The 12,227-nt window shown below is 33.3% G+C and overlaps 1 protein-coding gene across 1 annotated transcript in view; it reads left to right on the forward strand.

The window, feature by feature from the left end:
- The window catches only part of SOS2 (SOS Ras/Rho guanine nucleotide exchange factor 2), a 77,809-nt gene that overhangs the window by 60,650 nt on the left and 4,932 nt on the right, over window positions 1-12,227 (forward strand). The window contains exons 15-21 of the mRNA XM_016198088.2: window positions 3,404-3,523; window positions 3,674-3,836; window positions 4,363-4,480; window positions 5,705-5,877; window positions 8,317-8,433; window positions 10,052-10,313; window positions 10,826-10,867. Coding sequence (XP_016053574.2) covers window positions 3,404-3,523; window positions 3,674-3,836; window positions 4,363-4,480; window positions 5,705-5,877; window positions 8,317-8,433; window positions 10,052-10,313; window positions 10,826-10,867 — 995 coding nt within the window. The remainder of the gene's footprint in view (window positions 1-3,403; window positions 3,524-3,673; window positions 3,837-4,362; window positions 4,481-5,704; window positions 5,878-8,316; window positions 8,434-10,051; window positions 10,314-10,825; window positions 10,868-12,227) is intronic.

The raw sequence follows: 12,227 nt of genomic DNA on the forward strand, positions 1-12,227 counted from the left end.
GATCACTAGAAATGTGCTTGCCTGTTTTAATCTGTATCTCATCACCTATCTTTATATATAAAGCGTTCTTGCCATCGCGCTATATCCTTTTATCACCCCAAATTGTTCTTATTCCAAAATTACTCATTCAAGCATCTCATTGCTTCCTAAGCAGTCTTCTCTCCTTCAGCTTGCTTTATCGACTTCTTCCTCTGTCATCTTTTTTTAAACTATCCTTTCCCAGTGCATAGCCTCCTTCTGTCCTCCCTCCTAATTTAAGCTTTCATCTTTCATTTAAACCAGGGGTGGGGAACCTTTTTTCTGCCAAGGGCCATTTGGATACTTATAACATTATTCAAGGGCCATACAAAATTATCAACTTAAAAACTAGGTATGGAAAAGCTCCTAAATTTATTGAATTTCGAGTCCCACCTGTGGTTGCCTTGGCAGGGCCAGACCAAATTCCCCACCCCTGATTTAAACCCATGCTCCTGTGAAGAGTGTAAGCCTCTTAGGTAACATTATACCCCATCTCCACCCCACCACTCTCATAAAAAACAAAAAAAACCCACCATTATTATCCCATCAAAAACTTTTCTGCATTCAGGAACCCCTATTAAAATAAATACCTTTAATAAGTTATCGTGGCCCAGTCGGGCATGGCTCAGAGGTTGAGCATTGACCTAGGATCCAGGTGATCAGGGTTTGATTCCCAGTCAGGGCACATGCCCAGGTTGTGGGCTAGGCAGCCGATCAATGAGTCTCTCATCATTGATGTTTCTGTCTCTCTTCCTCTCCTTTCCTCTCTCTGAAATCAATAAAAATATATTTTAAAAAATAATAATAAGTTATCCTGGCCATGCTGGAGTGGCTCTGTTGGTTGAGTGTCCTCCTGTGCACCAAAAGGTTACCAGTTCCATTCCTGGTCAGGGCACATACCTAGGTTGTGGGTTCCACCCCCAGTCGTGGCACTTATGGATAAATGTTTTTCTCTCTCTTCTTCCCTCCTTTCCTCCCTCCCTTCCTCTCTCCAAGCATGTCCTCAGGTGAGGATTAAAAATATACATATATATAAAGAGAAATTGTTCTGGTTAGCAGCCAGTTTTTGTGTGTGTTTTTAACAGGGATTACACAGAAAAGTAAGAACATATAAAGTTTAGTGCTAATGGGGAATGTAGGAAAGCACATTCTTCATTAGCGTTAAACATAAAACTTCACCTTTAGAATTGAGCCTCTGGTTTATCCTGGTTTATTCTTCATTAGTTTTAAACATAAAACTTCACCTTTAGAATTGAGCCTCTGGTTTATCCTAGCATACATGTTGGAGGTTGTCAACATCTGGTTCAGAGTGTTATGTTATACTTTCAGTAATTTGGAGTTCAGGTGGGTTTTTGTTTATATTGTAGGATTTGTGATAGGTAGGAATGAAAGGACTTGTTACTTGAGATAACAAAGCAAATAGTTCTGAATCAAGTTTTTCTTCATAGTGACTGTTACATGAATGGACATCAGAAAGAACAAAAATACTTAGCTCTATGTGGACTTGATTTCAGAACATAGGAATCCCTTTGTTAAGTGATACATGTATTATGGAAGATGGGTAACATACATAAAACTTTGACACTAAACTAAATTTGTGGTGAAATAATAGAACCGCTTTAAGAAAACTTATTTTAAAAACTTAGCAAGTACCCATTTGTACTCAAATTTACTGTTTAAGTATACATTTTTTAAAAGTTAAAGCCTAATCTGTAGGACATTGATAGCAATGCCCTGGTCAATTTTTAAAAAATATGTTTTTATTAATTTTAAAGAGAGAGAGAAAGGGAGAGGGAGAGAGAGAAACATTGATTGGTTGCTTCCTGCACACCCCCTACTGCATGAGCCCACAACCCAGTTGTGTGCCCGAATGGGGAATCAAACCAGTAACCTCTTGGTGCATGGGACAGCGCTCAACCAACTGAGCCTTACCAGCCAGAGCCCTGGTCAGTTTTTTAAAACTACATATTTTTATTGATTTCGAAGGGAAAGGAAAGAAGAGATAGAAACATCAATGATGAGAGAGAGTCATTGATCGGCTGCCTCCTGCACGCCCCTTGCTAGGGATCAAGCCCGAAACCCTGGCATGTGCCCTGATGGGGAAGCAAACCTTGATTTCCTGGATCTTAAATTGATGCTCAACTACTGAGCTATGCCAGCTGGGCCCTGGTCATTTTTTTTAGATTATGTAATCCTGACTCACTGTGTATAATTATTTAATCAGCTCTTTTATATTACTTTTTCATTAAATATTTCAGGTATTCCAAAAAATGTAGAAAGCAATATAATAAGGGCTCATGAACAACAAAAGCATTATGAGTAAAGTTGAAATCCTTTGTGTATTTCTTCCCAATCCTGTTCCTCTTGTTTCTCCCAAGTAATGCCACTATCTTGTATTTGGTGTTTACTATTTCTGTGTATATCTTTATAATTTATATACATATAAACATTCATTAACAATATAGAGCTTTGTTTTGCACATTTTGAAGCTGTTTATATTTGTGTATCATTCTGCAATTTGTTTTTTACTTAAATTGTTACTGGCACTTGTTCAAGTTGATAAATATAGCTCTAGTTTGCTTATTTTAATTGCTGTGTGATATTCCATTGTATGAATTCTCCATAATTTATCCAGTCTCTTGAATGATGAGCCTCTAGGTTGTTTGGGACTTTTCACTCTCACAACAATGCTTCACTGAACATTCCTATAAATTTTTTTTATAACCTGTTTTATCTAGAGTCTATACCTAGGTATAGAATTGCTGAGTGATCTAGTATGTATATCTTCAGTATTATGAGATTTTGACAAATTGCTTTACAAAGTAGTTGTATCAGTTTTTACTTGCACATCAGTGTTGGAAATTTCTTGTTTTTTCACACTTTTACCCATTTGATATCAGACCTTTGTTAGCCTAACAGGAATAAAATGGGATTTCATTGTGTTTTAATGTTCTTTTCCCTGAGTAAGAGAAAGTTGGGTTTTTTTAAAACACAAGCCTTTTTTTTTTTTTTAATGTTTTTATTGATTTTAGAGAGAGAGGAAGGGAGAAGGATAGAGAGATAGAAACATCAATGAGAGAGAAACATCATTGATTGGCTGCCCCACTGGGGATTAAGCCCCCAACCCTGGCATGTGCCCTGACTGGAAATCGGACCAGTGACCTCTTTTTTCACGGGTGGATGCCACTGAGCCACACTGGCCAGGCAAGAGAGTATTTTTTATATTTGTGGCTAGTCAGATCTATTCCTCTGTGAATTACTTCTTCTTATGTTTGTCCATTTATCTTTTGGGGTAATTGTGTTTTTCTTATTAAGTATTAGACCTTTAAATGATTTTGATAATAATCCTTTGTAGGTTAAGTTGCATTGATTTTTGGTTCCACAGGAAAGTTCAACCTTCTGAACTTGTAGGGAGTGTGTGGACCAAAGAAGACAAAGAAATAAATTCTCCGAATTTATTAAAAATGATTCGCCATACTACAAATCTTACGCTCTGGTTTGAAAAGTAAGTTTTTATTTACTGTCTCATTCTTAATAATAATATTAAGCCATATATAAGCCAAAATCCTTGCTGAAAATATATTTCTTCTTTTCTATATGAGGTAAGGAAATTGCTTTCTACACCATGAATTTTTTCTTTTTCTTTTTTTGTTAGGTGCATTGTGGAAGCAGAAAATTTTGAGGAACGGGTGGCAGTGCTAAGTAGAATTATAGAAATTCTGCAAGTTTTTCAAGATTTGAATAATTTCAATGGTGTATTGGAGATAGTCAGTGCAGTAAATTCAGTGTCAGTATACAGACTAGATCATACCTTTGAGGTAAGTTTTAGGCTTAAATAGTTCATTATTTTGGGGGGGAGATAAAATTAATGTAAAGAGATTCCTTCTACCACCGATCTTTTGTTGTAAATCCATCTTATTCCCTTAAATGCAGTGATATCAAGATATTAGAAAATACATCAATATACACTAGTAAGCCTTGGGTTTATAAAAGCATATGGTACTTGTGACTTCCATTTAATTAAATATGCTTACCAAAAATGTAATGAAGTTCCAAATGGGTATTTTCAACAGCACATTGATTGATAGTAGCAAATAATGACAAAGGATTTCAAATATAAGTATGCAAATTACTTTAATCATCTTTGGTAGATAGTCAAAGAATAAGTTTTATATTTATAAATATCAGAAGAGAAATCATTTCAGATGAGTGCAGAAAGGAATACTACTTTTTATTAAAAAATTGTTTCTTCAAATATTTGCAAAATTGTATAAAATTAAAAGCTGTGCATTCATAAAATATGATTGAATTGTAAAAACAAATTTACTCTATATATTTTGAAAGGCCTTGCAGGAAAGAAAAAGGAGAATTTTGGATGAAGCTGTGGAATTAAGTCAAGATCACTTTAAAAAATACCTAGTAAAACTTAAGTCAATCAATCCACCTTGTGTGCCTTTTTTTGGTAAGTTAGTAAATATGGACTTATATTTTGGGGGAGAGTGTATTATATACAAAAAAGACCATCTTTTAGAGGCAGATTGTTCTTATTTTATATCTGAGAGCATCTACTTTTATTAGCTGTCTCTATTATATTAGTAAGTAAAACTTAAATTCTCTGTTTCCTTATCTATAAAATGATTATGATAATTACCTCATAGAGCTGTTGTAAGGAGCTCCTTGGGGTCTCTTCTATAAAAACACATATCTCATCATGAGGGCTCCACCCTCATGACTTAAATGCCTCCCAAAGGCCCCACCTCCTAATACCATCACATTGGGCATTAGGATTTCAACATAGGAGTTTTGAGTATTCATACCATAGCATGCATGCGTGTACAGAAACACACCCTGTTGTGATAACCAAAAATGTCTCCAGACATTTTCAGATATCCCCTGGGGGACAAAATTGCCTCCAGTTGAGAGCTACTGATTTAAATAAATCAGTAATTATCCATAAAAAAGGAACTAAAAACTTTCTTACTGTCCTAGAGTGAGAAATAATTCTTTTTCTATCTAAATTATGGACTTTGCGAAATAGAACTAGTTTATAAATCTGTAGTCTTATTAATCAGAATTGGCTTAAAATTAATTTATTGATTTGATCAGTAATCATTTAAGATCATTAGCATTAGATATTTACAACCAAATATTAAAATGGTTAGAATAGATTTAAAACTTACAATTTTGACTTTGTGAACAAATCCTTTTTATTTTAGGCTATTAGTCTAAGAAATGGCAAATTAAGCTTTTCCAAAACCCCAATATTCTTTTTTTTTTTTTTAAATGTTTTTATTGATTTTAGAGAGAGAAGAAGGGAGAGGGAAAGAGAGAGATAAAAGCATCGATGTCATTGATTGGCTGCCTCCTGCACTCCCCCTACTGGGGATCAACCCTTCAACCTGGGCATGTGCCCTGACTGGGAATCAAAGCAATGACTTCTTTGTGCATGCGTTGATGCTCAACCACTGAGCCACACTGGCTAGGCCTAATATTCTTTTTATTTTAAATTGTTTTCATGTTACATTCTGAATGTAGAGTTAATTATTAAGTCTATCAGAGACTTATCAACATTTTAGGAGTAGAATTGCTGGGTTGTAGTATATCTTTCAACTTTTCAAAGTAGATTGTTTTCCCAAATGGCTAAATAACCAATTTTATAATTTTTCTTCAAAAATTTTTTTACTAGGAATATATTTAACAAATATTCTGAAGACTGAAGAAGGAAATAATGATTTTTTAAAAAAGAAAGGGAAAGATTTAATTAATTTCAGTAAAAGGAGGAAAGTGGCTGAAATTACTGGAGAAATTCAGCAGTATCAGAATCAACCTTATTGTTTACGGATTGAACCAGAAATGAGGGTAAATATTTTCTTTGCTTATCTTTGAAAGAGAACATGTTAAATCCTCTGCCATCTCTAAAAAGTATCACAACCACACATTCTCCTATTTATTTTTCTATGAAAATAACATAATTAGTTAATAATCAACAGATAGAAGTGGTAAATATTAGATATTCTGCACTAACAATCTGAAGTTACTAATATTATTAGGTATTTTCTCTTGAAAGTATTGCTTTTTTTGTGTAACTGATTCAAGTAACATTTGCAAAAATGTATGAGAAAATGGAATAAAAGAAGTTTTCTGATGTTCATGAAGTAAAAAGAAAATCCACTACTAGTACTATCATTGGTTGATATCCATTTTAGGTATTTTATGCACCAATAAAACATTAAGTAATTAATACCTTCTTAAGAACACTGGGTTTAAATGGAAAGGTGCTCGTAGAATGGTATGTGTATATGCATAGCAAAAAATTAATTTTTTAAGCATTCTATCAATTGATGTTCTGTTTTGAGCAATAATTCATAATATTGATTCTGTGGTACTATAAGATGTGGACTACCTTCTAAATTAGAGTAAATTACGATATTATGTTTATGTTAAATTAATTTTATGGTGTTATACTTATTTGAAAGTCAGAACATAACTATCAGAATTAGTTCACCTGTCACATTAAATATTGTGCTAAACTTTCAGATGTAGTCTATAGGTTGGGCATATTGAGTGAAAATGGCCACTACAATCACCCCTACTCTCCTAAATTATAAAATGGTAATTGTTTTTTTGTTCTCAGTTCAAAACAAAGTACCCGAAAGTCCTAAGAAATAGTGACCTAACTTCTAAAGTATGCCATGATGAAAATGTAGACAGATACCTGCTCTAAAGAAAATAAGTTACTGTTTCATCTCATTCCCTCACCATTGGGCCACCATCTTTGATATGGAGCTTCTCAGGGCTAAGAAAATATGTTTTTGAAGCCCAGATTAGAGTTCACAATATATTTCCCCCACAGAAATAATGTTACATTGTACTTGATTATACTTGAAATTAGTACTTTTAACATTCATATGTGATCCAGTCTAGACTTCCTACCATCTTTTAAAGCATTCTTTTGGGGATGAGGTGGGGTGGTATGCAGAGAATACTTTCTTTATGGTTAAATCAAAGTAAGTTTCAAATGTAGATAAAGTAGCTATTCACTTTTCAAATCATAGTTAACCAAGTTAAATTGTATTAAAAAGTAGAGCAAATGATGAGAAAAACAAGAATATTGCTGTTATAACTTTATAAAAGTCAATTACTATTGGTTCATATGATTTAACATAGTTAACCTAAATTGTTTCAATGTAATATAATTTTCTTGAAATTGACAGAATGCCTGAAAAATGGAAGTATTTTACACTACAAATTCTATAGCTCATTTTGCCTACTGCTAAGGCTAAAACCTAGTACTTGTTTTTATATACAATCTAACTAAACCACTTCAAAATTAAATAAAGCTAAATCCAGTAATTTGTTTCTAAGGAATGTTTCTAAGGAAATCATCAGAAATATACAGAAAAATTTATGCACAAGGAGTTAATAATAACAATAATAATTATTATTATAGCAAAGAATTAGAAAGCACCTATATGAATAACCTGTCTATATGGAGATTGGTGAAATATCTTTTTGAAACATCCATTTGATGAAATATTATAGAGTTAATATTTGTGTTTTATAAAGTAAGTAAACCACAGGGGGAAAAAATAATTCAATATAAGTTTTAAAAAGGTTAAAAATAACTATGGTGTGACCCCAATTTTGCATAAAAAATGTAATAAATATATCCATGCATATATTCACGCACAGTTAAAACAAGGATATTTTAATAGTGAAATGTTAACAGTGAGATCTTTGGTTAATGATGAGATTACTATTTATTTGTTGTTTTGCACTTTACTAAATCATTTAAGTTTTCTACCTACAAAATTTAAGCTTGTAAAACATGTTTCATAAAGATAAAAAATTATTTTACTAGATAAGTTTGTTTATTATTGTTCTTGAAATTGCTTTTAAATAAACCTTAGCCTAATTTATTTCTACTTTTTATTGTGATTGCCAAAGTTTAATTGTGGATTATAACTATAATTCTGTTGTAAACACTTTTGATAGCTTACTGGTGATGATCATTTTGTTGTTATAATGAGTAGGGATAATATTAACAAGGATACAGAGCCATTATATGGTAATAAGTGAAAATCTGCTCATCCTCTTAATAGAACTTTAAGACTAGAATATATAACTTCCATAGAAATTATACATTTTTATTCAAAAGCAGAAAGATTGGAATCCACAATCCTTGTGGACTTCAGACATTATGATCTTTTGATTTGTTGATAATTTTTTGTATTAAATTGATGTAATAAGTGTTTTAATAAGATCTGAAACATTATGCTTATGGGTATTTAATTCCAGCGATTCTTTGAAAACCTTAACCCCATGGGAAGTGCTTCTGAAAAAGAGTTTACAGATTATTTGTTCAACAAGTCACTAGAAATTGAACCCCGAAACTGCAAACAGCCACCTCGATTTGTAAGTTCATTACAATTTTGGAAAAATTGTATTTAAAACAGTATTATCACTGTTTAACAGCCTATTTCCATTAAAATTGTAATTTACTCAAATAACTGTTTTGTTTTGTTTTGCTCCTCACACAAGGATATGTTTTGGTTTGGTTTGTTTTTTTTTAATTGATTTTAGGGAGAAAGGGAGAAAGAGAAACATTGATGCGAGAGAGAAACATCAATCGGTTGCCTCCCATATACACCCCGACTGGGGAATCTGCCACCTTTTGGTGTATGAGACAATGTTCCAACCGAGTGAGCCACCCAGCCAGGGCTTGAATAGCTGTTTCTAAGTGTTTTTGTTTTGCAGCACTGCACTATTTCTAAAATTACATACACTGGGGGGGGGATGTTAGCCTTTTGATAAAACCTGGTTTATCATTTATCTTAGTACCTCTTACTTATCTGTTTACTTTTTATCTTTCCTAATATAAGGGGGAAAGCTGTGAGAAAGTGAGAACCTAAAATGACCCGTAGATGGGTGGAACAGGAAACAAAAAGACCTGAGAAGGAGTAAGCAGATGTATCATGGTTCTTCTGACTTGACCATGACTCCTGCCATTAGAGCACCATGGTTGTCACTGGAACCCACCTCTCTTGCTAAAATTTGCCGCTACAGTTTCTAGTTATTCCTGGAGTTTGCAGTGGCAATAGAAGTAGTGTAAGACCAATTCTTAGCTAAATGTGAAGCAAGATGTGAAAGGAAGTAAAAACACCAGTTTGGGGCTGAGCAGCACGCTTGTAGTTTCATATTATCTCATTTCCGCAATTGTATGATATACATCTTACTCTAATTTTATAAACATAAAAACTGAGACTCAAAGGAGTTAAATAATTTTTTCAAGGCTGCATAGCTAAGATACTGACATAGTTGAGATTTTAATTCAAGTTTAAATCTGAGTTTCATGGTTTTTTATTAGGTTACCACTATGAAAATTTTAAATAGGAAGTAGAGGTTGAGGTGGAAACAATGATAGCAGTTTTTCTAAAGATTAAAGTGCTGTTGTAGAGCTTGGTCCTTTACTATTAGGAAGAAAAAAGCAAGGTCTCTCTTTTTTCTTTTGGAGCACTTATCATAATATGTTGTATATATTATGTCCACAGTAAATATTTGTAAAATTGATCAGTGACTTGAAGAAGTTTAAAGTATTTCGAGAGCAAAATGTTATTTACATAGATTTTTAAGACTTATTTCTGCAGTATGAAAAAAGATTTACTTATATCCAAGTTCATCTTAAAATTAAGCCAATCAAATGCCAAAGTATTCTTTTTTAAAATTGAATTTATAAAACATACTGCATTGTGCTCTCATCCCCAAAGTAAAGTCTCTTTCAGTCCTCATTTTCCTCCCTTTGCCCACTTCCACCTTCCCCCACCTCCCTTTCCCTCTGGCTGTCACCATACTGTTGTCTGTGTCTGTGTGTCATATATCCAAAGTATTTTACTAGAATATTACAGGCTGTTTTTGCAGATTGGGATTTTATTGTGCTCTTGTAACTATATGCTAAGAATTAATAAAGTAGCACTAAGTCATAAAAATAAAATACATGCAAATTAGTAATGGTAATTATGTTTGCTTTTCCTAGCCCAGGAAATCAACTTTCTCTTTAAAATCTCCGGGAATAAGGCCTAATACAGGTCGACATGGCTCTACCTCAGGCACTTTACGAGGTCATCCAACACCATTAGAAAGAGAACCATGTAAAATAAGCTTTAGCCGGATTGCTGAAACTGAGCTTGAATCAACAGTGTCAGCACCAACCTCTCCAAATACACCATCTACTCCACCAGTATCTGCTTCTTCAGACCTTAGTGTGTTTTTAGATGTGGATCTCAACAGTTCCTGTGGTATGTATTTGATGTAAACCATTTGGTAAAAAAAGGAATCTTGTGTTTAAAGTAATTCTCATCATTTTAATTAGGGAACTATAGAATCCTTTTCAGACTCTATTAGCGTGGAAAATGACAGTGAAATGTGAAAATAGTGATTAGCACAAGGGAGTAAAGCATCATTCATGTGTTATTTATGCATATTTTCTAATTTATTCACTCAACAAATAGTGAAGTGAATATTTGAGGCCCACTACTATAAAGAGAGCAGTAGACAATGAATAAGAAAAGCATATAAATTCTGAGAAGGAAATTTAAAAAGAGACTGATAGAGAGGAAACTCACGCCAATAAAGGAAAAACATTCCAGATACATGGTACTGGGTTCATTTCTTTAAAAACTTACATTGCAAAAGATGATAAAATTCTGTACTTTGTGTGTGTTACTACATGTTACTTTATGCAGACATATTTAAAAAATAAAAATCATATATATCTTTCTTTTCGAATTAATTTTTCTCATTCCAATAGGCAGCAACAGCATCTTTGCTCCAGTCCTTTTGCCACATTCAAGTAAGTAAGAACTTGAGTTGATTCTAATGAAATGACTATGAAAATAATTAAGTTGATTAAATTTGTGTATGAGTATTTTGGGTTTAACATCATTTAAAAAATTTAATATATGAGTGAAATTCTTATAATAAATTGAATTATTTGCTTACAAGTGGGTACTATTTAAATTTTACAATAGTTTGTTTTCATCGTTTTACAGCCTATGTTGTAGGTGCTGTGTAACCGTTGAACAAATTACTTAGCATCTGTAAGTTTGTTAAGGATCAAATGAGATAACTTATGTAGAGCATCTAGCACATTACTTGGCACAGAATGAAGAGTGATTTCACATCAGTTACCTCTTCTCTTCCCCACCCCTTCCAATCCATTTGCCCATAAGCATACTATACTAAATGTTTATTAGGTTCCCAGGCTGGCCCTTGATCACTTATTTCTTCACGTGATCTTATTAAAGCAGTATTTTAAGTAAATCACTATTCTGCCATTCTTATTTCATAATTTATGATATAAACGTTATCACCTTTCTTTCTACGGTCATTTGTTTAAAACAAAGTAACTGAGGAACAACATAGCAGCTTCAGGAAAAATTCTCCCAATCTGGAGGACTTTTGCTTCTATCATAGTAAAATGTATATGACTTAGATAGTAGCAAGAGAGTCCCTTTCTTACGAAAAAAGTAAGTTTATTCTTTTAAATGTTTAATTCCGAATGTTATTTTAATTTTAAAAAAAAACAAATAATGCTAAAATACTTAAAATGAAATAAACAGCAGTTCCCTATCATAAACTAGTATCCCCATGTCTGAATTTTAGATTCTCCTGAGAATAAAACCCCAATCTCCTGCAGTGGTGGGAATGAGGTGGTTGCTTGGCCTCGCAAAGAGAAGAATGGGATTAGTGTTCTAATTGTCCCTTATATAGACTTAATCAAGTCTCCTGTTTTCATGCCCCTGCCTTCCATTGTACCTAGTGCCTTTAACTCCTGATCCCTTGGTTCTTTGGGGGCAAAATTGCTGCTTTTTCTCAGTTTCACTGACTGTAGACATGTGAGTTTCATCTTACTCCATTTGTCTCCTTCATATACATTGTAGTCTACCTTCATGCATTGATGCTTCAAAATTCAGATGTTTCCTGGGTTCGTTGAAGTTTGTGTATTTTATTAATTTCCTTGTTCTGTGGTAGAAATGTTTATATTATGTATATTAGTTTCTGTTGCTGCTGTAATAAAGTACCGCAAACTGAGTGGCTTAAAAGAGCACAGCTCTAGAGGCTAGAAGTCCAAAAATCAAGGTGTTCACAGGGCCATGCTCCTTCTAAAGCCTGTAGGGGAGAATTTTTCCTGGCCTCTTGTAGTTTCTGGC

The sequence above is a fragment of the Miniopterus natalensis genome, chromosome 1 (genome assembly GCF_054644295.1).
Source record: "Miniopterus natalensis isolate mMinNat1 chromosome 1, mMinNat1.hap1, whole genome shotgun sequence".
In the NCBI taxonomy this organism is placed as follows: Eukaryota; Metazoa; Chordata; class Mammalia; order Chiroptera; family Miniopteridae; genus Miniopterus; species Miniopterus natalensis.